Source organism: Eulemur rufifrons, chromosome 10 (assembly GCF_041146395.1).
Source record: "Eulemur rufifrons isolate Redbay chromosome 10, OSU_ERuf_1, whole genome shotgun sequence".
NCBI lineage: Eukaryota > Metazoa > Chordata > Mammalia > Primates > Lemuridae > Eulemur > Eulemur rufifrons.
Genome location: NC_090992.1, coordinates 17588089 through 17614546, shown reverse-complemented (window position 1 = coordinate 17614546; position 26458 = coordinate 17588089). Strand labels below are relative to the sequence as shown.

The 26458-nt window shown below is 47.4% G+C and overlaps 1 protein-coding gene across 11 annotated transcripts in view; it reads left to right on the top strand.

The window, feature by feature from the left end:
- TENM2 (teneurin transmembrane protein 2) overlaps positions 1–26458 on the top strand; it is a 1169384-nt gene that overhangs the window by 1117626 nt on the left and 25300 nt on the right. For 6 of the 11 annotated variants that reach the window (XM_069483866.1, XM_069483867.1, XM_069483873.1 and 3 more), the window contains 8 exons: positions 1907–2050; positions 2471–2720; positions 9008–9028; positions 12154–12386; positions 13629–13783; positions 14982–15856; positions 21886–22061; positions 23670–23905. In XM_069483866.1, the coding sequence (XP_069339967.1) occupies positions 1907–2050; positions 2471–2720; positions 9008–9028; positions 12154–12386; positions 13629–13783; positions 14982–15856; positions 21886–22061; positions 23670–23905 (2090 nt within the window). The remainder of the gene's footprint in view (positions 1–1906; positions 2051–2470; positions 2721–9007; positions 9029–12153; positions 12387–13628; positions 13784–14981; positions 15857–21885; positions 22062–23669; positions 23906–26458) is intronic. The other 5 variants (XM_069483872.1, XM_069483876.1, XM_069483875.1 and 2 more) reach the window with 1 other exon arrangement.

The window sequence follows — 26458 nt, the reverse complement described above, 5'->3', positions numbered from 1 at the left end:
TAAATCTTCTTTTCTCTCTCTCTTTCTCTGTCTTTGACCTTTATGATTTATTTGTTGAAGAACCTGGGTTATTTGCTTGTAGAATTTCCCATAATCTAGTTGGTTAGTTTGTCTTCTGACTGCATACTTGTGGCTATTTAACATGTTCCTCTGTTCCCCGTATCTCCCAAAAATTGATAATTAGATCTTGAAGCTTTCTCAGGTTTAAGGTTTGATTTTTGGTTTTGGCAAAATGACTTGGTAGGTGGGGCTGTGTTCATCTATCAGGAGGCGCTTAATGTCAAGCTGTGTGGTTTTTGGTGACTTTAGTTGTCACTGATGCTCATTGCCTAGTCCATCAGGTCCTTGGGGATACCAAAATGATGTTTTAATCCTGTCATTGTTTCTTCATCTATTGGCTGGAATACCTTCACATAGAGATACTTTCTCATTAACTGCTTAATTATTTGAGGTATAGTTCAAAGAAGAAAGGACAAGTGCTTGATTATTTCTCTGTATTTACTAGTTTTTAATATAATAGGTTGATTCATCATCCAAGGGTGACAAATTAACGTGTTTTAAGTACGATTATGAACTCATGGATTGGAATATATCCAGTGTGTTTCAATCCACTGAAATTATTATCCTTACTAATGGTCAAATGGCCCCATCTTTGGTCAGTAGGAGCCTTTTCAAGCTGATGCCCAAGTCCTTTTGACATGGTGCTAATAGATTTTGATGCCTTCCTCGCCATCCAGTATGATAAAATGGCCCGGTCTCAGCTTGTTCATTTCTTGCTCCAGCCATTTCTTCAAGGAGCCCTGATTCCTTTTAATGAGAAATAATATATCAAGACCAAAAGCCGGACACTAGCAATTCTCTGCTACTGGATTGGTCATTTGGTCATTGTTTCTTGGCATTTTCAGAGGACAAGTTAGGAAATATATGAGTGTTTTTTTTTTCCAAGATAAAATGCATCCTTCGTTCATAACACGTCTATATCTCAGGAATTTTATAAAGCTATGGAGAATCCCCAAAGGTGACACACATAGTTAAGAGTGTAATGCAGTAGGAACAGCAATAATAACAATGCCTCGTATTTCCAGAGCTGTGTTCCAATTAAAAATGCACGGTATCTCTGCATTGTGCCTCATCTATTCTCACTGCACCGCTGAGACACGGAGGCTTCACTTACCCTATTGTAGACGTGAGGAGCATGGAGCCCCCATGAAGTGCAGCAGGAGCCGAGCGAGGACTAATGTGCTTCACCTCCCGGCTCGCTCTCCCCCTTATGCACGTGGCTAACGGAGGGCTTTTACAAACAGCTTTGGGGTTTGTTCCCCACTAAATCGCCACATAACTGGCAGCCTGCTTCCCTGTTGGTGCCTGCCTCTCCTGGCACTTTCTGGAATCCTCAGTAAACATACAAAGTGCCTTTACTTATACAAGCGATCGCTCCCCAAATATCCTCGTCAATGAGCCACTAAGCTTCCAAAGGCCTTCCTCCTAGCGCGTGGAAATAATAACGCAAAATATGATAAATGCATGCGCTGTAAACAGCAGGCTGAGACAAACCGTGTCCTGTCCGTCTGTAAAGGGGAGTGGTGTTAGGTCTGTAAGGGATCCCTTTTCTCCCTCCACGCCACTGGGGTCCTTTTTAAAAGCCCGTAGTTCCTTGGAAAGATCTTTCCATCCACGCAGAGTACTACTGGGAAAAGTTTGAAGGTCGAGTTCGGCTCCAAATCTGAATTTAATATTGTGGAATCACAAGGAGAAAAGCAATCAGCCCGCCTCTTTGAGCGAGTTTCTGGAACAGAATCTGTTATCACTGTGAACACGTGTCTCTCATTCTTGCTGGAGAGCTCTGGAGTAATCAAGTAAACTCCCTCTTGTCTCCCACTCCGCCCCACCCCCGTTTATCTTCCAGTGTCTGTCGGGTTTGAGTATGAGACCTGCCCCAGTCTGATTCTCTGGGAGAAAAGGACGGCCCTCCTGCAGGGATTCGAGCTGGACCCCTCCAACCTGGGTGGCTGGTCCCTGGACAAGCACCACATCCTCAACGTTAAGAGTGGTACGTGAACACGTGTCCTTTCCCACGGGTGGCCGGGTCACCTGTCCAGGACCTTCTTTCCAGCCCTGACATTTGCGTAGCCACCCTTCCCCCTTCCTTCAGCCATTTCTCACCAAGTGCTCCAAATACCTGTCGGTTTTCCCACCTTCGCCTTTTAAATGTCAAAAAGATTGGGTGGGTTTTCCCAGAGCATCAGCCTTAGTGTACCCCACAATTCTTCTCCAGTTATCCCCACGAATGTCTTCTTGCCCAAAGCTACAGCACTGGGCTCTCCCCACACCATAAAGAAATTGGAGAGTTCCCCAAAAGTTGAAGCGTCTTCGTTTCTCTCTCCTCCCTGTCACTCCCCCTCACCCCAGGAGGCCAATGGAGTGTCCTCCCCAGAAGCCGCAGTAACCCTCCCGTCTACCCCTCCCCCAGGAATCCTGCACAAGGGCACCGGGGAGAACCAGTTCCTGACGCAGCAGCCCGCCATCATCACCAGCATCATGGGCAACGGCCGCCGCCGGAGCATCTCCTGCCCCAGCTGCAATGGCCTCGCCGAAGGCAATAAGCTACTGGCCCCGGTGGCTCTGGCCGTTGGGATCGACGGGAGCCTCTACGTGGGTGACTTCAACTACATCCGGCGCATCTTTCCATCTCGAAACGTGACCAGCATCTTGGAGTTACGGTAAATGGCCACCTGGGCAGCCTCCTCTCGCTCTCTTTCCCCTACTGCTCCTGAGCGCCACTGGCAAACGGGGCTGCATTTGGGGTTCTCCAGAGAATGTGTGGTCTGCGTGACCCAAAGCCTAGGCCCGGAATCCAGTAAGGCTGTGGGGACGTGCTCTGTGTGTCTATAAAATGCCACGCACATATTTATACAACTGTCAGAAGCTGCCTTACAAACAGAGGACTGGAGAAGGGCCAAGGCATCTTTTATTCTGGAAAAGCTCTGTAGAAGATTCTGATGCACATCAAAGTTTGAGAACCACTGAAGTTCATTTACAAAGTCAAAACTTTGTACTGAGCATGTCTGTGTGCTGGATCTCTACAGATTCTCTGGGTGTTTGTGCATCCATTAGGATATGACTTAGCTTTACCGAACAGGCCACAATAGGTCGTACCTGGCCACCCCTGGTAGATTCCTCCTGTCCATTACTTGCTACTAAGTCTGAAGTCCAGACCCCTCTGTGCTGGGAAAATACCGATCCTAAAAGCTCTGGAAAATGCTCCTCCCAGAAAAGTTGATTCCAGATCCTGAACCCACAGGAGATCTGTATATAAGCAGAGGGAGAAATAAGGTCTATCAGTAAGGGAGAAAATGTTATTCGACAAATATTTGGTGAACATATACCATGTGCCAGGGACTGACTGGCTAGGGAAAAACCAGAGTAGGCAACACACAAGTCCCCAGTTGTGTTTGTGTCCTGATAGGGAGCTGCAGACCGCATCGTTTGAACGAAGAAAAAAGTCATTTCAAGTAGCATTAAATGCTTTAAGGAAAATCTAACAGGGTAAGAAATAGGACCTAGGGTGGGCGGAGGAGAGGTAGGGAGGCTACACATGATAGTCAGAGAAACCTCTTGTACCAGGTGACATTTGAGCTGAGAACTGAGTGATGAGGTCACCCGTGGGAAGATCTGGGGAAGGCATTCCAGGCAGAGAGAGGCTGTGCAAAAGCCCTGGTACCTCCCAGTACCCTGGCTCATTTAGGATTGCCGGAAGCCCAATGTGGCTGGAGGGTGGGGAGCTGGGGGCTGGGGGTGCCCCCGAGGAGGTGGGAGAGGTAGGTAAGGGACCGATGCGTCAGAGTCTTGACCACGTAGACAAGTACTAATTGTCTTCCTGTCGCCATGGACAGCCATCAGAGTTCAAGGGGGAAGTGAGTGGAGTTGATACAGTCTGATTTGCGTTTTGTAAAGGTGGTTGTGGGGAGATCGTATAAAGAGTGGGCTGTCAGCGTGCAGGGGCCAAGGCAGAACACCCACCGGGAGGGGCCATGATTGTCTAGGTGGTCACTGGGACCAGGATGGTAGCAGAAGAGACGGGAAGTGCTCCCATGAGGTTATATTGTCAAGGTAAATATAATAGAATTTGCTGATGGATCAGGGGTGAGGAATAGAGAGAGAGAATGAATCAAGGGTGATGCATAGGATTTCGGCTTGAGCAACTGGGTGGACAATGGCGCCTTCCGAGGCCGCCTCAGCCACCACGTGAGGGTCGTATAAGGAGCGCATGTTGCACTTGGGTTTCAGTGTCTTTGAGGCCCCTTGGGGAGAAATCCCAGCGCCCTGACCAAGAATACTGCTGCTAAGTATCCTTGGGGGCTGAGACTGTGCCAGGCACCAGGAGGGGTGAAAAGAGAGGAGTCAGCACGATTCAGGCTGCGCAGAAGCGCGGACGGCCAACCGTCTGGGAAACGCAGAGCGGGCACGGGGGGGAGGAAGAGGCTGCAGCAGCGAAGAAGAGGAGCCGGAGATCAGAAGGACACACCAGGAGCAGGCCGAGCCCCCGGGCTGTCAAACTGGCAGTCAGACAGGTCCCTTCCCGAGATGTTTTGTTCTTTTCTATCCTGGGAAAGCCGCCTCTTCCCAGGTGCCACGTGGGCAATGGAGAGCCGCGGGAGGAGGCAGGGAAGGGGGTGGAGGTAGCACCTGCTTTTCCAGGAAAGACAGGGCAAAGGGTCAAATCGTCTCATCTGGCCTCCGTAACCCTCCACGTCGGTCCCTCCTCCGCTGTCACCGCTCCCCCGGCTCACAGCCTCGTCAGCCCTTGCCTGGTACATTCCCAGCTCCAAACCTTGGCGAGTGCCGCTGGCTCTGCTCAAACACCTTCTCTACCTAACCCACCGCATAGCACCCCCTGCAAGCCCAGCTTGAGGGCCTCCTCTCCCATGAAGCTTTAGCTCCCTAGCGGAAATAATTCTCGCTCTCCTCTGCGTCCGCTTAACTCTCTGATTTTCCACCGGAGCTGACACCACTCACTGCCTTATTGTGCAGCTATTTCGGTGGAAGTCTTTAGGGCCCAAGTATGTGAACTTCTATAGGGAAGACCTCTTGGTCGTCTTTGTCCCTTAATGCCCAGAGCAGGGCCTGGCCCACACCAGGTGCTCAGGATAGGCTGCTTGCATTGAAGAAAACAGTCTCTTCCCTTTTGGTACAATTGGTCCTCAACTCCATGCCTCTCAAGTTGTAGAGGCCACAACATCCCTGGCACAAGCTAAGGGCCCAATCAGAGCAAGCCACACCACACCCACGTGGGGACAGTGAGGACAGCTTGAGGGAGAATGGCTCCCAATTTCCCTTGACAGCCGTGTGATTTTCTTTTTTTTTTTTTTTTTTCCTCCTTTTTCAACTGCCTTTAGATATGTTCTTGCTTTTATCAGCCAGGTACCCAGAGCCGATTAAAAGTTAAGCTTTTACAAGAACACTGGTTTGATTCTTCTTTTCTTCCTACTACATACCTGAAAACAAAGGGCTGTCAATCCCCTCTCTGCAAAACAGCAACCAGCAAAGGGAGGGAGGAGAGAGGAAGAGACCTGTCTCGCTTGTGTCTTCTCTCCATTGTGCGTTGGCAGCTGAGTGATTCCGTTTCGGGCGTCAGTGCCCGTCCCTATCTCGCTTACCCGTCCCAGAGCCGAGCCTTGAATTGGAATCCTATTTAAACGTCCCCACGGTCCCCACACCACCCTTCTCCCTTCCTCCCTTCTTTGCTTATCCAAAACATGCAGGGCAGACTTCTATACATCTAAGTACCTGCCCATGCTGCAAAAAGCCTGCTCTCAGGTAAAATGGCCGTCACCTGTGTGCTCTGACTAAGCTGACGTTCGGGACATTTTCAATACCTGTTTCCCCCCAAAAAGCCTCATATCCCATCTTCAGTCTTCCATTGCCTTTCCTAAAATTATCACCCTCTGCAAGTTGTCTTTGGAAAACCCGAGCCCTCTGGAGCACAGTAGATCTGTCAGTCACTAACATCTTAGGGGGAATTTCTCTCTTAAAAAAATCCTTCCTCCCTCCCCGATTTAAGAACATCTCAGGAATTAGACCCCAACTGATACAAGGCAGTAAATGATAAGAGATGAGGCCATGTCTCTACATGTTCTTCGTTGGTCCCTCTTGATGAACATAAGATTCTCACACCTTCCTTAATGTTTGAAGCTCTAAAAAAAAAAAAGATATTCTTTCTTTTTTAAAACATAAACTAATATTACAATACTAAATAAACTTTTTTCTTTTTTTTTTTTTTTTTTTTTTTTTTGAGGCAGCGTCCCGCTCTATCACCCTGGCTAGAGCACCATGGTGTCAGCCTAGCTCACAGCAACCTCAAACTCCTGGGCTCAAGCAATCCTCCTGCCTCAGCCTCCCAAGTAGCTGGGACTACAGGCATGCACCACCATGCACAGATAATATTTTCCTATACATTTTTAGTTGTCCAGCTAATTTCTTTTTATTTTTTAGTAGAGACGGGGGTTTCACTCTTGCTCAGGCTGGTTTTGAACTCCTGAGCTCAAACGATCCGCCTGCCTCGGCCTCCCAGAGTGCTAGGATTATAAGCATGAGCCACCGCACCCGGCCGATACACTTTTTTCTAACTAGACCACTTCTCCATGCTGACGTTCCGATAGTGCTTTGGGGGCGGGTCAAGGGCATCTCTGCATCAGGGAAGACTTCAGAGAAGGGAATTGTCCCACCCAGATGTGACGGTGCTGGAGGGGTGGAGACGTGCAGAAGCGGAGGCCTGGGAAGGCGGGCAAAGCAGCAGGCGCTGGAAGTCAGCGTCACCAAGGACAAGCTTTGATGCCTCCCAAGTCAACTTCCCCTTAGTTAGAACAAAAAAATAATGAACCTGTGACTACTCCAGCTCCACCCTCCCCAAGGGGAAAATGTGACACAGAGGGAGTTGGAAAGGAAAGAGACAAGTCTCGAGTGACTGTAGCTTTGGAATTCTGAGCAGAACATGAGGGCTTGGAGTTAGTCCAAGGCAGGGTCTGCCCAGCACTAAGAGAAGCAGCCTCATTCCTTGCTTCCTTCACTCAAGAACCCATTTTCCCAGCCCTCACTCTCTCCTGGGCTCTCTCCTAAGTATCTGCAATGCAAAGATGAGTAAGTCATGTCCTGTTCACAAAGAAGTGAGGAAGACAAGCACACACACATAAATCACAAGACAGCCCGATGACAGCTCTGCAAGACAGGCTGAGAATGCTAGGAGAGACCCTGAAGGCTTCGCAGAGGAATCGCTGAGACTCTGCAGTGTGAAGAGCTAATCCATCTCAATGCTTAACTCTGAGATGCCACTTTGTCCTCCAAGGGCTCACCTAAAGAGTGTATGTTATTGAGGCCACGCACACAGAGCCTAGGCCTGTCCCTTGCATGTAGGGCATCTGGACTCGTCTGCACAGACTGACTCAATGACGCTGTCATTTTGGTTTGTTGCCTGCTAAGCACCCAGCCTGCTATGACCCTGGACTGGAATAGCCACGACCTCAGCCTTTCTCCAAAGCGCATGTCCATGTGATCATTTGGACTCTCCAGTCTCCAATGACTTGATCCCTCATCCCTGCCCTTCTCCTTCCCCCAACATAGATATTATATTAATCAACTTAAAGCAGATGTTCTTAAGAAAGAAGTAGGTCAGGTCTGCAGACCCAAATCCCATCCAGTCTTTTTACAAAATCTTGACTTAAAAAAAAAAGGTGAAATTGATATTGCAATAATTAAGAGCCAAATATGACTACCACTGGTGGCAGATAACATTTCACTTTCATTAAGCAATATAAAATAGATGCGAGAATTCCCGGCTGCCACCCTGACACACCAGGCTTTGCAGAATGAATCTTAAATTGCACTATGTCAGTCAGAGCTCAAGAGTTATCAGCATCATTTAATTAACTTTTTTTTTTTGCAAAAACTAACACATCGGAATAAAATATAAAAATGTAATCCCTGTGCAAACCCAACACTAATGATGGCCCCCGGCAGAGACCTGAGCTACACCTGAGCAGGAATCAGGGCATTAAACTCTCTTTGTCCCTTCCCCGAAGCCTCTTCCCCAGCTGGAAGGGAAAGAGGGTTCAGAGACTTCTTCCACTTTGGCCTAGAGGCCTCAAGAATGAGGAGCAATTCTTCTCACTTGAGGCATTAGCATCTTCTCATCTCCCTAATGTTAACTTTCAGCTATTCTCCTGTTGAAATGGAAATATATTTTCACTCTTAAAATTAAAAAACAACAAAACTTTTACTAGTTCTCCAAAAAGGATTGGTAACTGGAGTCTTTGGCTCTAATTGCAAGTGGGTGTTACTATCTGTGAATTTCATTTATGGACGTTATCACAATATTGGGTACTACCTGTGACAAAGAACGCATATTTGAGATCCAAGTGAGATGGGAGAAGGAAGGTGGCACAGAGCAGAGACAGGAAATGGTTCAGACTCTGAGAGTTCAACAGAGCCTTCACCAGACTGCAGTAGGGTGTGGGCAGGGTCTCTCTCTCGAATGAACCAATGGCAAATAGATGGGACAGGTGCTACCACGCTCCCTCTCACACCCAAGGCAGACATCACAAATGAGTCAACTACTCTTTATAGCTGAATTTAAATTTTGCTTCAAAATTCTACTATGACCAAATTCCCAACAGTCATTACTGGGCGATAGGTACTGGTACCCAAGATGCAGCCTATTCGCCATCCCTTCATTAGCCAGAAAGCCTATTTCACCTGTTGCCACCTGTGTCGTGTGGCAGACACATTGCTGATCAGAGAATCCAAGCATTCTTGTCCAGGTTTTCCAAGAGGAGTCCAAAATCCGGGGTGTTTCTCAAGTTATTGAGCCAGGAGCTGTCAGAAACAAGGGAAAAAATTAAATTATTGCCCCTTTGGGGCCCTTTATACAAGAAACAAAAATGTTATGTTTTCTTTATCATATTCTTCCGCTAACTGTTTGTTCTTTTTTCTTTTCTGTTTTCTTTCTATAAAGAAATAAAGAGTTTAAACATAGGTAAGATGAAGAACTCTTTCCCATATAATTTGATATGGTTCGTTTGCTTCCTTGTGTTTGCTTTTTTTGTTTTGTGCTTCTTGTGTAATGTTGTATATTTTTATGTACCAAATATAGTAACTTTTTTATGTGCTAATTGTGTGTTGTGGATCTGATAAGCTTTAGCAATTATGAAATGCAGTCAAAAAGCAACCAAATAAGCTGACAGTAATTAGAATTTCCGGGAGATGCAAGTGCAAGATAATGAACCCTCAGCGAACTTTTATCCCGACTGTTCTGTGCAGTCCATAATTGGGCTAAACAGTTGAGGCAAACTTCTGGCTTTTGTAAATGCTGGACTGGGTTCACAAAAGCTTTAATGAACTGGAAACGGGTCAAAAACTCATTTTCAACTCATTAATGATTTTTTCCCCTGGATATATGGTCTTTTAAAAAAAAAAAAGTTAATTGCCAATCTGCTGGTCAGAATGAATCCAACAGTCAGATGCATTGAGAATTTTCAGGGAGTTAAATCACTTTTGAATAGTATGGAGGGTGTAGACCAGGTACTTTTTATCTAAACTGCCTTGGTCATTCCCTTGATCCAAGGCTATCATTTAAAACCATACCGGTGCAATTCACAGATAAAGTGTAAAAGACACATATATGTACCTACACACATACACTGCACTGAAATGGATATAGCATGAACTTTCCTGAAGAAAAGTGACCTTATTTTTATTTGTAAGAGGAGAAGAAAACAAAGGAATTTATACCACTTTTCAAAGGAATGCTTCTCCTCATTTCTTGACATGGAATGGGCTCCTTTATGACATTAGGTCAAACTTAGACGAAGAGTACAGTCAAATTGTACAAGATCATCACAGTTAGTGGAAAGGCCCAGCATAGAAAAAGTCTTCTGCCTTCTTCTTCTCAGGCACCCCAAAATTGGCCCCGTTTGAGCCAGATTTTTAAAAGAAGCAGAAATGCCCTGGAAGGACATTTTTCCAGGAAGCTCACATGCCTCATTTGATCTTCTCCACGGATGTGGAAGCGTGGCTGTCCATCTGCGCTGAGCTTCCCTGCAAGAGTCTTGGTTAGAATGAGTGGGAGCCCATGGGAAGGACGATCCCCCCAGCGAGAACTGACCTCCACTGCCTGCTCTTCTGACAGAGACTGCGAAACTCCTTCTCCAATGAGCCTCCCTAGAAATCCAAAATTAATTATCTTGCTCAGAGATAGGCACAGATGTGCAACGCCTTGATCCTTCTGTGGGTCGTGCCAGCTACTGTTCATTCAGGAACAGAGTGCAGCGTCTCATTAAGAAATGGCATGAATTTCCCCTTTCTGTCCTAAATTGTTTTGCGTACATGGATATTCTCTAATGACTTAATTGCCAAAAAGAAGAAAAAGAAGAAGAGGAAGAAGGAGGAGAAGGAAAAGGAAAGGAAAGGAAAGGGAAGGGAAGGGACCCAGGCAGTCTACTCTTTCAAACTAGCTGTCTAAGCTAGAATTTTAGAAAGACCTTGACTTCTAGCTCATTTATGTGTGTTCATAGCAACCTGAGAAGAAACTGGAATTAAAGATAGCTTCGACTTACAAAGTGTTCCCAAAAATAGCTCCCTAGTTCTTTTTTCCCTTTGATCAGGGAAGACTCCAAATAGTAGTGTTTTAATTAGGAATTCACCGGCTAATGTCTGCAGGACAATGCATCCAGCACTATCCTCACCCTCCCTTCCCCTCGCCCAGCCCTTCTCTTCCCGCCATTCCAAAGTACAGTTGAAAACTGACAGGAAAAAAAGGCCCGTGCTCATTTTAGACACGTGGCACCAAAATCTAGCCTACCACACTGGGGCAGACAGCAATCACTGCTTGCTTCTAGAGGTGGTGATTTTAATAACCCGTGTAGGAACCGTGTGAGCGCCCATGTCCCTCCCAACCTCCAACGAGTGGCAGACACACCTAAGAGAAGGACTACGGGGTTTTGAGCCAGGAAGAACATTAGCTATGATGCAATTTGATTTCTTCATTTCCCGAATAGGAAAGCGAAGGCCCAACACAGCCGAAAGACTCAAGGTCATCAGCTGCGTCCAAGTTGAGTTCAGAGTTTTCTGTGTCTGAGTCCTGAGTCAGTTCTGCAAGTCTCACTCCGTTCTAGTTAGCCTCACCAAGGACAACTAGACACATGGCAGAGGAAGCGGTCAGGTCCCTGGGCTTGTGCCCTCCTGATACACTTCACACACACAGAGACGTCAGTCTCCTGGTGTGGCTCAGGGCCCTGGCAGATCTAGGCTCACACCCGCAACCTCGCTGTTACCCAAGATTTGAAAACTGCATCTCCTCTCTTGGTAATTCAGATTCTGGATGTGATATTAGCAACATATCCACAGTTCTTGACATTAAATGCCGACTTTATTCATATTCACACTGAGGAACAGTAAAGAAAATCTGAGGCTGAGGACTAGGGATGGCTCTCGAGAGCTTCCCATTAAAAGTTAGGGAAACTTTAGCCGGGCATGGTGGCACGTGCCTGTGGTCCCAGCTACTCGGGAGGCTGAGGCAGGAGGATCTCCTGAGCCCAGGAGTTTGAGGTTGCTGTGAGCTAGGCTGACGCCACGGCCCTCTAGCCCGGGCAACAGAGTGAGACTCTGTCTCAAAAAAAAAAAAAAAGGAAACTCCAGGTCAGCCCAGTATTAATGATCTGGTATCTTGGAGGCATTAAGGAGGCAGAGATTATCACAGGGAAGTGTTCCTCCATCCTACCTGAGAATACACTAAGCCCACAGGGGAAATAAAGGAAGCTGCACACACGTGCTCTGTCATTGGTGTTGGATAATCAACCTGCTCCCAAGACAGGATGGGAGTGGGATCTTCAGTTCTGGCTAAAATGAGGCAGCACTTGTTTGGCATGATGGGAAACAATGAGTCCTATAACAGCATGAGGAGCTTAAGTAAATTGCAAGTAGCTAAGAGTCATGATGTGTTAGAACACTAAGTTTGACGGTAGATTCTTTCCAGTTCACTAAAGTGGAAGGACGGTAGGGAAGACGAGCATCTTGCCAGGGCTGTGGTCATCTCTGTGATCCAGGAGGCCAGCTGCACAGCCCCCCTCCCCCTCATTTCTCTTTGTGCTTCCTCTACTAAAGCAACAACCCAGCGCACAAGTACTACCTGGCCGTGGACCCTGTGTCGGGGTCGCTGTACGTGTCCGACACCAACAGTCGCAGAATCTACCGTGTCAAGTCTCTGAGCGGAGCCAAAGACCTGGCCGGAAATTCGGAAGTCGTGGCAGGGACAGGAGAGCAGTGTCTGCCCTTCGATGAAGCCCGCTGTGGGGACGGAGGGAAGGCTGTAGATGCCACCCTGATGAGCCCTCGAGGTAAAGGCCCCGAGGAAGAGCCCCCGCCCCAGACGGAGCCTGCCGCCAGCTTGGCTTCCCTCGTGCTGGAACTGAACTAAGCCCAGCAGTCCAAAACACAGCTTTCCCTACAATGATCTAACTCGGGTAGATTGTTTGGGGGTGTGGGTGGGTGTTTAAAAAGGAAAACTTACTTATTTACGTGAAGCAAACCCACTTATGATGCTACAAATGGAAAGTGGAGTGCATTGCCCTGGGGGTTTCTGACGCTGCCAGTCACAGAGAGTCAGTCGGGGGGACCGTGAGCTCCACGGGGCAGCGCCAGCTGCAGGGGCTGTGGGCAGAGCCAAGCCCAGCGGGTCCCTCTGACCACTCCAGACTTTCATGATAGTCAATAATGTATACAGAGTCTAAAGCATAGTGCCTGACATTGCAAATGCCCAATAAATGGTAGCAATTAAGAATGGGTATAATTTCCAAGGGTCCAAGATGGGGGAGTTATTGGAACCCACGGATCTCTATTTCAAAAGGACTAAAAATACTTACGGTTAAGAAGCAGTCATTTGAGGGTCCAATTCTTGTTAGCATTTTCAGCTCCCATGAAAGCAGCGGGCAGCACGGATTAAGGAGGCCAAAGCCTTATACTTGGACACTGGAGAAATGAAGATGCAAAAGAAATAGAAGCCACTCTCTGTGGCTTCCCAGCCCTGCTGCGACAAGGGAATGCTAGGGCCGTGGGTCCCCCCAGGGGATTGAAGTGCTAATTGGAGCCAAGGCGTAATTGGGAATGCTTCCTGGAGGATACATTTGGAATTGAGAGTTTCTGACTGCAAGAATCATTGTTTTGCAACCTTATTGTTGCAATCGGTTGTGAAGGGTATTCAAGTAATTTACTACTAATAATTTTTAGAGCAATGAACTTTGGAAATAACTTCCTTTCTAAAGAGAGCAGATGCAAGGTTATTTTCTCATTTGTTCATTTGCAGCCTTGGTTCATTTATTTGCAGCCCAAGGTGCTTTCTTCAGCTGGAGGGACATGGGTGGTGATACAGCCAGCACCCCAGGAACTATACGAATCTCAGTGCAGTGCCCATGAGAAAGGGTCTTGCCTTAAAAGGCTGGGAAGCACTGCTCTCAGTGTGCTAATCCATCCCAGCAAGGTCCCTGGTCTAAGCAGAAAGTGCCCAGCAAGGCAACCCCCACCTCCACCCTCGAACCCTACTCCTTCCCAAGAGATACATTCCTACCATTTGTCTTGCTCAGGTATTGCAGTAGACAAGAATGGGCTCATGTACTTTGTCGACGCCACCATGATCCGGAAGGTCGACCAGAATGGAATCATCTCTACCCTGCTGGGCTCCAATGACCTCACTGCCGTCCGGCCACTGAGCTGTGATTCCAGCATGGACGTAGCCCAGGTGGGACTTTCTCTTGTTTCTCACCACTGAGCAACACCTGCTTCTTGGCCTGACGTTCTCATGGGCTTCCTGTTTGGGGTGGAACTGGAATGGGAGGGGGAGATATAGATACAGATCCCACGTTTGTTTGGAGACGGCCCGAGATGAACTAGACAGCAAGACGGAATGGAAAATGTCAGATAGGAATGAGAGAGAGAGAGAGAGAGAGAGAGAAATTCTGTTCAGAAAAGAGGAGCTGGTGACACACTCCAGCCATGGCAGATTACAGGGTAGGAGTTGCTGTGTAATTACCTCTCGTCTCCATCATTATTGCAGGTTTGAGAATGTACCGTACAGTGTTACATGTCAATCAGAACTTCCCTGTTAATCTGAAATGATTGCATGCTCACTATATAAACCTTTACTTTGTGCAGTAGTAACTAGAGCAGAGCCCGCTACGATATTCCCAAAAGTGCCTGTTTAGTCCGGGCTCTTAAGGGAGCAGAGAACAAAGGCTTACTCAAATGTACAGCATTTGTTCTCAAACAACCTGGACTATATGCTCACCCTTCCCATAACAGCCTTTTCAACCCTTGGTCAAGCTCATAAATTTCAGCTCAAATTCCACAACAAACTGACAACTTGCTACTGAGATTTTTATTTCAAATCCCACAGAGGAAAAATGTGTCTGGTGCAGTTCATTTTTTCAAGCAAACACTCAAGTTGTAGTTTGCTGGCCAGCCTGCACTGTGGCTGCCCTTGGGACAGGGTCACTTTCCAAGCCACATGGCTCCTTTTTTATGAATTAGATACAGGTGCCTGCTCTAAACGAATGTAGCCTCCTCGGGCCCTTGACTTGGGAAGCAGAGTGTGGGTTGGATTGCACTGGTCCCTTGTGCAGCAAACTACCTAAACAACCGTATAGGACAGCTCTGATGCTTGGTCCAATCATCTAGAGCTGAGAGACAGCATCATAGGTAGAGCTGATGGCCTACTCTAGTCGTGGCAGATGACGTAGTAGGAGATGTTTTACACATAATCTCTTCTTCTCTGTTATGCACACTCAGCATGGGTGATGGGCAGCTAGTTCAGTGATGAGCATTTCTAGTACAATGTGTTAGTGAAAAGCTAAGTCTTCTTTCCTAGCTGCATAGAACCTACAGTTGAATGTTGGACATGTTCAAGGCTGTTCTTTAATCTGGTACCACATCATCCACAGGTTCGCCTGGAATGGCCAACAGACCTTGCTGTCAACCCCATGGATAACTCCCTGTACGTTCTAGAGAACAACGTCATCCTTCGAATCACCGAGAACCACCAAGTGAGCATCATTGCGGGACGCCCCATGCACTGCCAGGTTCCCGGCATTGACTACTCGCTCAGCAAACTAGCCATTCACTCTGCTCTGGAGTCGGCCAGTGCCATTGCCATTTCTCACACTGGGGTCCTCTATATCACTGAGACAGATGAAAAGAAGATTAACCGTCTCCGCCAGGTAACAACCAACGGGGAGATCTGCCTTTTAGCCGGGGCAGCCTCAGACTGTGACTGCAAAAACGACGTCAATTGCAACTGCTACTCGGGAGATGATGCCTACGCGACTGATGCCATCCTGAATTCCCCATCATCCTTAGCTGTAGCTCCAGATGGTACCATCTACATCGCGGACCTTGGAAATATTCGGATCAGGGCGGTCAGCAAGAACAAGCCCGTTCTTAATGCCTTCAACCAGTATGAGGCCGCGTCCCCCGGAGAGCAGGAGCTGTATGTCTTCAATGCCGATGGCATCCACCAGTACACTGTGAGCCTGGTGACAGGGGAGTACTTGTACAATTTCACATATAGTGCTGACAATGACGTCACTGAACTGATTGACAATAATGGAAATTCCCTGAAGATCCGCCGGGACAGCAGTGGCATGCCCCGTCACCTGCTCATGCCCGACAACCAGATCATCACCCTCACCGTCGGCACCAATGGAGGCCTCAAAGTTGTGTCCACACAGAACCTGGAGATCGGCCTCATGACCTATGATGGGAACACTGGGCTCCTCGCCACCAAGAGTGACGAAACGGGATGGACGACTTTCTATGAGTAAGTGTGTTTGTAAAGTATCTCTGAAGAGCACCTACCATGCCCAAGCTGGCATCAGGATTGGCCATTCATGTAACTTTTTAAATTGCTTAGTGACATAGTCTTCCCAACTTTAATGATTTCCTATGGCCTCCAGATATTCATGTTCCGTCTCCCTGACTCTTAAATGATTTGCTCTTTTGGGTCTCTGGTATTGAACATCCTCCCTGCTAGAGTTGGGAATTCCCGTTGCCTGTGCTCGCCATTCAGATTTCAGGATACTGGACACGCACAGCACCTGGGAGATAAAGCGTTGATTAACTTTGCTGATTACTCATGTTTGCCATGGGTGCGGAAATTAGAACCTAAAAGGCAAGGTCCCAGTGGGGCTCTTGTAATTTGCCAATAGGTCCAGCAACACACTTGATTGCACAGACAGGTAGATAAACTCTGAATTTCCTCTTTAGCAGAAGCAGATCAATACAGATAAAGTGCTAGGTATATTAAAAGATGTGAGAGCTGGTCATATTTCCCCTAACAATTATCTCATACTTAATAGTCCTGCCGCTTGTTTTGCCAAGAAGCTGTGTTCCCTAGCTCCACCAGGCAGCTCTTGGTCAAACTGCCTGCTGCTGCGGGCATTGACGAGTGGGGTGCTGGCTGGAGGAAGTGGCCGAGGCTGGAATAGCATTTATGGTATCCAGCTCTCCTTGGTCGTGAAAGAGCGCATTAACCCCTATATACTTGGAGTCCTTGCTTGCTTTCTGTCTGGATGTTGCTGCTACCTGAGAATTTAGTAAGTTAGGAGTTTTCACAGAGAGAAAAGGGCACAAGAGAAAGAAGACCTCATTGCTGAGCACTCCTAAATCCAGGAATGTTCACTCCCTGTTTGTTTTCCGATGGGCTGGGGAGAGACTGTATTACTAAAAGGAAGCTGTTGCCACCTGCTGGACATTTACTGCATTGCAGAATTGCTATCCCGGGTTCTAGCTTGCTTCTCTGGGCAAAGCACTTTCTCCGACTTCTGAAGCATCCTGACAGCCTTCGAGGATCAGACTTTACCAGCTAGTGACTCTGCCCTTGCGGGTACCGCCTGAGTGCCATCTCTGGCTTTCACACCAAGTTAGGTTAAAGCTATGCATTAACCCAAAACCTCTGGGATTTTCCTTTCCCTTCTGGCAGTTTCACCTAAAGACTCAACGCATTTCAGAAATAATTTGTTGGCTCTCCTGAATGAGAGGAAGAAATGTCACTCTCAGGGAGACAGGCCTGAATTAGGCCTAACTTACAGACTATATATAGTAAAGATGCTCAGGTTTAAGTGCATCCACAGACATGAACTCCATCTAAAAGGGAAAATATTTTCCAGGAGGGGTCCCTAGATTAATGACCCTACAGGCATGAGTCATACATTTTTTAAATGTTTGTTCAAAAGTTACACTAAAGCTGAATAATTTTTTCTCTCTCCTAATTTGACAAGCTGCTTTTTCTTTCCCCATAATGTGGGTAAATCCAATGATCACAAATCCTCCGTGCAGAGGTTCACATGTATAAGGTCTTCCTTTCCCTCATAAAAAGAAGGTGAGCTCTTTTTGTTTTATGGCACTTTTTACACATGGTCAGCAAATTGGCAGTTTAAAAATCAGACGCACACACCCCTTGCTGTCAGCATGAGGACATGAGGTCAAGACCAATACTGCATAGCCTTAGCCAAAACTTCAGAGAAAGGAGTTAACGGGGAGAGTAAGGAAGAAAACTGCACAGAGGCCGTGAGGCTACTAGAAACCAGTCTGTCCTTCACAGACAGCTTCCTTAGTAGGGTCCGTGCTCCCCACCCTGACACATGGGGCAGCATGCAAATCCCCCCATGGTGAGAAGAGCAGCAATATCTTCTCTCTGCATAGAACTTTATGGGTAGAGGCCAGGTGCGGTGGCATATGCCTATAATCCCAGCACTTTGGGAGGCTGAGATGGGAGGAACACTTGAGCCCAGGAGTGTGAGGTCACAGTGAGCTATGATGATGCCACTGCACTCCAGGCTGGGTGACAGAGCAAGACCCTGTCTCAAAAACAAAAAATAAAAAAAAAAACTTTATAGGTAGAGATGTTGCTTATCTGCTCAGTTGTCACAATGACCTTCGAAGTATAGGATTGATTGTCCCAATTTTAGGGTTAAAGAATTTGAGGCTCAGAGAAGTGAGGCTGTTCCCCCAAGGCCACACAGGGAGTCAGTAGTGAGGCAGGACTGGAATCCAGATGTCCAAGTCTAGCATTCTTTGCATGACACACCAGTGTCCCAAAGCAGGGCTGGGAATAGGATTTGGAACTCTACCTTCAGGCTCCACCTGGGACCTGTCCCTGAATTTTGGGGAAGATGTAGCTCAATAAGGCCAGCCCATCGATGACTCTGGGAGCAGGAGAGAGAGGTGGGGGGGAAGAACACTAATGAATCACGCTGGCCCCATTTTATAATCAGCCAGTTCCAGAAAGTTCCAGGAAGCCCCAGCCTTGGTATTAAGGTTTCCCCAGATGTAGGCCACTGGGTCCCAGTGGAAGAAGTATCCTGGTTTAGTTATATCCCTGAAGGAACACAGATTTTCACAGCCTTCTGTAAAAGACAGCGTGGTATACCAGGAAGCTTCTGGATCTTGGTGTTGGGACAACAGGGGTGTGGACAGCAGCTTTGCCAAATACTTACTGACCGACCTTGGACAAGTGGTTTAACCTCTCTGAGCCTCAATGTCCACATTGGTCACGTGGGGAAAATAATGCAAACCACACAGGGGTGTGGTGCTAATCCACTGAGATAACACATTTTTAGAAATTAGCAAAGCACTTTACCCTTCTCTCTCCTCTTTGTGTCAAGAAGTGGCTTTGGGAGAGCTGAGCAGGACTGGAATGGACATGGGACTACCCGTTGGAATTCCCACTGTGCCTGCTGAATTCCCAGACTGGGGAAGAGCAGCCTGTATCTCCGAAAGGCACAGGACTGGACTTAAAATGACAACCACCCTTTCACACTCTCTCTCTTTCTCCTCTCTCTCCCTTCTTTATTTTAGTCCTAAGCACTTATCACTCACCATCTGACACGCTCTGCATTTTCAATCTTGGTTTAGTCTCACCCTCTTCATCTAACATGAGTGCAAGGATTTTTGTCCCTTTCGTTCCCAGCCATATCCCCAGTGCCTTGAACAGTGCTTGGCACGTAACAGGTGCTCGATGAATATTCATTGACTAAATGAGTCAAAGGCAGCCCCCAGCACCACCCTGACCAAGGCCGGGCCGGTGTCATTGGGTCAGCATTGGGTCCCATCACTGGAACTCATAGCTTCTTGCTCCTGCATGCAGAGTTATTTGCAAAGAGATCTAAATCTGAAGATACCCCTTGGGGGAAGTAAGCAGAGCCGTAGGCAGCTGAATCTTGAAAGCTAAAGAAAATTTCTCGCTGTTGCCCATGAGATTCTGGTCTCCACCCCAGTGCTCTGTTCCCCGCAAGTAGAAACTCCAGTTCCGCTACTACTTGTCACCTAAGGAAGGAGAGCAGCCTAGACATTGCAGGTGTCCCAAAACTACGGTGGATTGCAATTAAAATCCTTGCCTGCCTGGGCCCCACAGAATGAACTCCTCACGCAGTCCCTGCTTGGCAGCAAAAGGAAGGAACTGCGTGTTGCTGAGTACTACACTAGACACCGCACACCCAAACGCTTAGAAGTGCTTTATTTTCTTGTTTTTAAAACCCTTTTGTTTCTGCTTGTAAAATATGAACATAAGGCATACTGATTACAAATAATTCCTAAATTATGGGCACATACAAAGAAGAAAACAAAGATTAGTCAAGATCCCACACAAAAATAACTACCATTAACATTTTGATATGTCTATATTTTCCGAGCATTTCTCTTGCATTTCTCATATTTTTTAACCCTCCCTCGAAAAAAGTATACTTTCAAGGAGTGTATTTTGTACTCTACTCTTCTACTCGGCGATAACATACATTTGTCCACGCCGCTAAATAGAAATTCATGTCATCAATCTCGATGGCTTCGTATGTGTCTACTTTATGGATAGGTCATCAGTTGTTTAATGAATCTTCAATATATGAACATTTAGGTTGTTCTAATTTGTCACTATTGTAAATAGCATCTTCGTACCCGTCAGAGAGGCGGTTTCTTTGGCAGGTAAGAAAGCACCAAGGAGCCCCTTTGACTTAGAAGGCCCGAGTCCCGTTCCTACTTACAGCACGAGGGCTTTCCAGGGAATGCACCGTCTGTTCCCCACACCGCCTGGTGCCCTGGGCCTGTGATGTGGGTGGAACCAAAGGGCCAGGCCCCTGAGCTCACCAGGCTTCCCGCTTCAACATCCCCCTGCCCGGCTCCCCCAACACCTTTTCGCAGCCGGCTGTCCAGCTTAATGTGGTTCCGCTCTCAGCTTTCAGCCATCCGCAGAGCTTGACTATTTCCAATTGTCCCCAGAGGCAAAGTTTCTCAGATCACTGTTATTCCAAATAAAAGTGAGCACCCTCCGTCTTTGATTTTGTAGTCTTGCACACTAAGTGACAAAGTCAAATAGGCCACTGTAGTTCTTTCCTCTGTTCACGAGCCTTCCCCACAAAACCCTGCTCTGCAGACCCTGTGTGCTGTACAAGCTCCAGTTTCCATTGCTCAGAGCCTGCCAGCTTTGTCCCTCTCCCCAGTACGGAGGGAGTCACCCCCAGAGGTCAAGCCATTTTCCCTTCTTTTCCACCCTCCGGGCAAAATGCCTTCCTTGCTCCTCCTCCAGTAACAGGGCTCACCTGGCCTCAACCAGCTCTGCGTTCAGACCTTGGAAAGAGCCTGCTTTCCTCTCGTCAGGTGCAGGAGGGCCCGGCTGTCAGAGCACAGCGGGTCTTTCAGGGTGGAGAAAGGCTCTCCCAACCGGAGCGAGGCTTCTTGCTAAAGGAGGTGGGGGAGAAAAACTCCATACCTTGAGAAAAGGGTAAAGATGACCCCTAGACAGAAAGAAGGGGGCCCAATTTCAGACCATCTGCAGGCAGCAGGGCGTGGTCACTGGTGTACCTAGACTTGGGGGGTGAGGACAACTGACGTCAAACGAGTCTTTGGGGAAACTGTCTAAGAAGGCTGCTTGGGGAGCTGAGCCATCGTTGGTTTGGAGATATAGGGCCAAAGGATAGGTTGCCTGCAGCCAGGCTTTCAGTGCATAAGCCAACGTATGGAGGTGGCCTTTGACCCAGGCTGACTGTCCAGAGGTCTATGAGGTCTATGACAAGTAGGACAAGGTCATACCCCTGCGGAGGGCTCAGGACATGGATGGTCCCAAATGCCAGATTTTCATTTGATTGAGCAACCAGTGGGAAAAGAGTGTGGTTTGTTCGGTAAAAGAAGTGATATTGTGACATTGATATTTTTGGAAGATTAATTTGATGGCTTTGTGGAACACATAAATTAAAAAGCAAAAGATGGACCAAGCATGGTGGCTCATGCCTGTAATCCTAGCACTCTGGGAGGCCGAGGCGGGTGGATCACTTGAGGTCAGGAGTTCGAGACCAGCCTGAGCAAGAGCAAGACCCCTAAAAATAGAAAACATTAGCCAGGTATGGTGGCACATGCCTGTAGTCCCAGCTACTTGGGAGGCTGAGGCAGGAGGATCACTAGAGCTCAGGAGTTTGAGGTTGCAGTGAGCTATGATGATGGCACTGCACTCTAGCCAGGGCAACAGAGCAAGACTCTGTCTCCAGAAGAAAAAAAAAAAACAAAAGATGCTCACCAACAGATGCTTAACTGTTCTCTCTAACTGGAGAAAGCATCATTAATGAAATGTTTTCACTGAGCTGAAGTCTGCCATGTCAGTGAGTGGTAGAAAGCGTCACCACTGCTTCTCAGGGCAGGTTGGAGTTTTGATCGTGACAAGGGGCCTCCGTGTATTGTACCACCCTCCCACCTTCCCATCTCTCTTTCTCTGGCCTGTGAGTCTGTCCCTTGTGTGGTTCTGAAGGTTGGGAAAGCCTTCAGCCCCAGTGACTATGCTCCCAAACAATCTTTCTTTTCCTCCAGCTATGACCACGAGGGCCGCCTGACCAATGTGACACGCCCCACGGGAGTGGTGACCAGTCTGCACCGGGAAATGGAGAAATCTATCACCATTGACATTGAGAACTCCAACCGTGATGATGACGTCACTGTCATCACCAACCTGTCTTCAGTGGAGGCCTCCTACACGGTGGTACAAGGTGAGCACCCCCACTCCTGACCCTCCTACCCCTAAACTCACCCCAGACCCAGAACCAAGCCCAGGTGTGTGAGCTACCTAGCCTGGGAAGACATCCAGAGACCTAGAGTACACCTGGGCTTCCTGTTTTATTCAAATGTCCGCAGCAAACTGAATCTATAAGAGGTCCACCTTGTAGAAAATGATAGATCAGGCACAGCAGAAGGTCATCTCCACCTGACCAAATGTCAAGGTATTTGGAAATGCCTACGTGGTCATCTGAAAATGCCTGTCTTCATCACCACATACTCTCTCCCTGCCTCCTACCTCCAATCGCCACTGCTCCGACCAAACCAGCACACATGGTTATCTTCTCAAAGGCCGTGGATTCTCTTGGTCCCACCACTGGAGTTTGTACCTTGCTGTTCCACCCTGAGTCTCTCTTTTAAGCATTTGTTTGTCAAGTTGGTCGCCCTGGGATCAGAGCTCTTGCACGATCTCTTGCCAAAACTGAGATCCCAAAGGTTTCTGACCACCCCGCTGTTATTGTTGCTATTAGACATGCTGTGCAGCCCGGGGCATGCACAGGGGCTGGCAGGGAAATGAATTGTGCAGATTAATTTTTCTTTTAATTAAGATATAATGTCGGTGGGCTCGCCCGTTGTCGGAGGATAAAAGTGTCCTCTCAGTAGATAAATGGTGACATTTCTGGACTATTATCCCATGACAGAGCCTGTTTCAATGACTCTATTTCTGCTCTGCCAAATGATTAATGATGTAGATTCTGTCCCGCGTGATGGCTGGAGTCGCGGGAGCGACAGGTACACGCTTGCTCACTACCCCAGACGCTGACATCTTGGAGGCCAGCCCAGCCCAGCCCGTTTGCCCAGACAATCAGGAAGCAATAGATCTGTAAAAACAGTCTCTGACTCACATTTCCTTCCTGTAACTTTCCGATAAAGGAAAAGGTCAGAAGTCTGATTGACTCGTGCAGATTCTGTTCAGGAAGAAACACGCATTATCATCCGCACCCTCCGCTCGGGCTGCCCATGCTGGTGGAGTCTCTTCAGGGTTCTCTTGAGGGGAGGTGGCATCATGGTGAATCAGAGCAAAAGCAGGAGGGGAGGGAAGGTTGTTTTCTGTCTTGGTTTTCTTGAAGAATCCTGGACTTGCTTTGCGGTGGATCTGACCTGTGGTCAGACCATCACCCTCGGGTTAGATGGTAGGCAAAAGGGGGAAAAAAATTGAAGTAGTTTTCCTTTCATTTATTTCTTTTTCATATAAGCTAAAATATATATATGTTAAAGTTCAGGAATTTGATTGACGCAAATTGTGTAGGCAATAGACATCTTTAAATGTTTAAATGCACTATTAATAGTCTTCAGTGAGTAAAAGAAAAATATCACGGCACAATTACTTCTGGAGTGCCACATATGATGTTTCTCTTTACATGGATCGGTAGTATCGCTGCTACTCACATTCACATCATATGCGTGCGAATCGAAGGCAGCCTTAGACCGATGGCTGCAAAGTACCATGGAAACCTATAAAAATAGGGGTTCTATTCTCTTCTGCCTAATAGAGTAGATAATTTCTTTCCCTCTCCCCACCCCTACTTGCATTTTTCCAGATCAAGTGCGGAACAGCTACCAGCTCTGTAATAACGGGACCCTGAGGGTGATGTACGCGAACGGGATGGGTGTCAGTTTCCACAGCGAGCCCCACGTCCTGGCAGGCACCATCACCCCCACCATCGGGCGCTGCAACATCTCCCTGCCCATGGAGAATGGCTTAAACTCCATCGAGTGGCGCCTACGAAAGGAACAGATTAAAGGCAAAGTCACCATCTTTGGCAGGAAGCTCCGGGTAAGTGGTTCCACCCCGTGTGTTGCCACGAAGGGGGAAGGGACACACTCTTCCCACACAGAGCTGAGATCCAGCTGCCAAGCCTCCGTTACTCCTTTCTTCCCTGGAAAAGGCAAGTTCTTCTCTCAGGAGGTAGAAGCCGTATCCCTTTGGGGCTCATACCTTAGGGAAAATGTTCTCCATTTCTAAAGAACTGGATTAAAAAAGCGGTTATGGCCGGGCGCGGTGGCTCACGCCTGTAATCCTAACACTCTGGGAGGCCGAGGTGGGCGGATCGTTTGAGCTCAGGAGTTCGAGACCAGCCTGAGCAAGAGCGAGACCCCATCTCTACTAAAAATAGAAAGAAATTATATAGACAGCTAAAAATATATATAGAAAAAATTAGCCGGGCATGGTGGTGCATGCCTGTAGTCCCAGCTACTCGGGAGGCTGAGACAGGAGGATCGCTTGAGTTCAGGAGTTTGAGGTTGCTGTGAGCTAGGCTGACGCCACGGCACTCACTCTAGCCTGGACAACAGAGTGAGACTCTGTCTCATAAAAAAAAAAAAAAAAAAAAAAAGCGGTTATTTCCTGCTCAGGGATTAACATTGTGCTGTAGCATAATGTGGAGATGGCTTTGGTCTTCTTTCCACACTGGCCATCTTCTCCCTCCATTTTCACTATGTGGCCAGTGCAACAAATGAATGGGTACCAGTGACTACTGGGTGCTGTGTAATTTGCTAAATACTAGAAGATCAAAAATTTAAAAGGAAAGTCTTTATACTCAAGGAGTTGACAGGGTGATAGACTATGCAGACCAAGATAATCCCAGGTTAAGAGAAAGACAGCAGGATGCCCGGGGTCCAGGGTGATCACAGAGGAGGAGACGTCACTCAGCTGAGGGGCTCAGGGAAGGCTCCCGGGGGGAGGGGGGCGCCAGTAGCCACCAAACCTCAGCAGGGAGTTTTAGCCACCCCCAGCTTCCCCAGACTAGGGAACTTGCCCCACATTACATTTTCTAAAAACCAATACATAACATTTATTGAGGAGTTTCGTGATACAAGCACTATGTTAAACACTTTACTCATAATTATCTTATTTTAATCTTTGCAACAGCCCCGTGGGGGTGGTTACTATGAACTCCCTTTTCCCAATGAGAAAACACAGGCTCAGAGCAGCTAAATAACCCATCCAAGGACACCACGGCCAGAAAGGGCGAAGCCAGGACTCGGCCCCAGCTCCGTCTTTCTTTCTGGCACGTTTGCCAGTATTCCTAACCCGCAGGCCACACAGCTTCCATTTAGACTCGTGGTCATGCGGGTTGTCTCGGTGCTGGGGGATCCTGCTGTAGTATCTTACCTTTCACCGAGAGGGTCCAATTCCTGCCATTGCGCTAACACTTTCCCTGGGGGGAAAGGGAGGAGCCCTGGGGATCCCAGTCTTCATCAAATTCAGCACATGTTTAATGAACACCTACTGTGAGCCAGGCACTGTGCCATGCACACAAAGCAAAGCCTCTGCCCTCCTGCAGCTTCCATTCGGGGGCTGGGGCAGATGGGAGAGAGGAGCAGATAATAAGGAAACTAATAAAGTAAAATAATTGCAGATCAAGACAAGCACTAGGAAGGCATGAAACAACAGAACAAGGCAGAGTTTAACAAATGCTGTGGAATTCCTGAGAGTAGAAGGCCCAGCATAAGCAAAATTTGGGTCATAACTTTTGCCATGTGACTGGATTGAAATCCAGCCAGCCCAGGTGACCTCCCTGCAGAGCCAGGCCCCTCCGTATTAAGATTCTGCCTTTGTCTGGCTGGAGTTTGTCTCCACATTAGGTTATCAGCAGTCTCCCATGTTTGTCTTCCTCTGCTGGTATCTGCAAAGTTGCAAGCTGCAGTATCTTCTTAAAGACAAAAATGGAATGAGATTAGTAGCTAAATCCTTAATGACTGGATTTCAGGACTGTGTAATTGATTTTTGATACGCTGCACTGTAGAAGTTGATTATAAGTAGTAATCGTGCCTTTTCTCTGATAAATCAGTTATGCATTTTGACTAAGTTTTCAAAATAAAGATAAATGTGGCCCTAAAATAAAATGGCTATAATCCCAAACTCTGAATATTAAAAATCTTAATAATGGTACTTGTGGTAATTAGCAGAAGTTAGGCACGCAAGTCTTATAACTGAATTTCTGCCAGGGTTAGATTTGCTGGCATCATGTTTATGCAAATCAAAACACAGCTTTATCTATCAACACCTCAACATTTAATTGTCTGGTGTTAGTTCCTGTAACAACAATCACATATCCATTTAGCTCTCTTAAATGAAAATCACTATGAGATTATAACAGGTTGAGTGGACTGAAAATGTAATTTGAAAATGAGGGAGAAAGCCTGGAATTTATTTGCATCTCATTTATTTTAATTCAGTTCATAAACTGTTTAGTGAATGAAATAAAAGCAACTCCTGGAAATTGCAGGGGAGCAGTTGAAAGAAGGTGTAAGGGGAAGGTTGGGTGTGATGTGAGTTAAGGGAACTGGGGGTGGCCTTCCCCTCGGATGCTTCAGGAGCCCACGG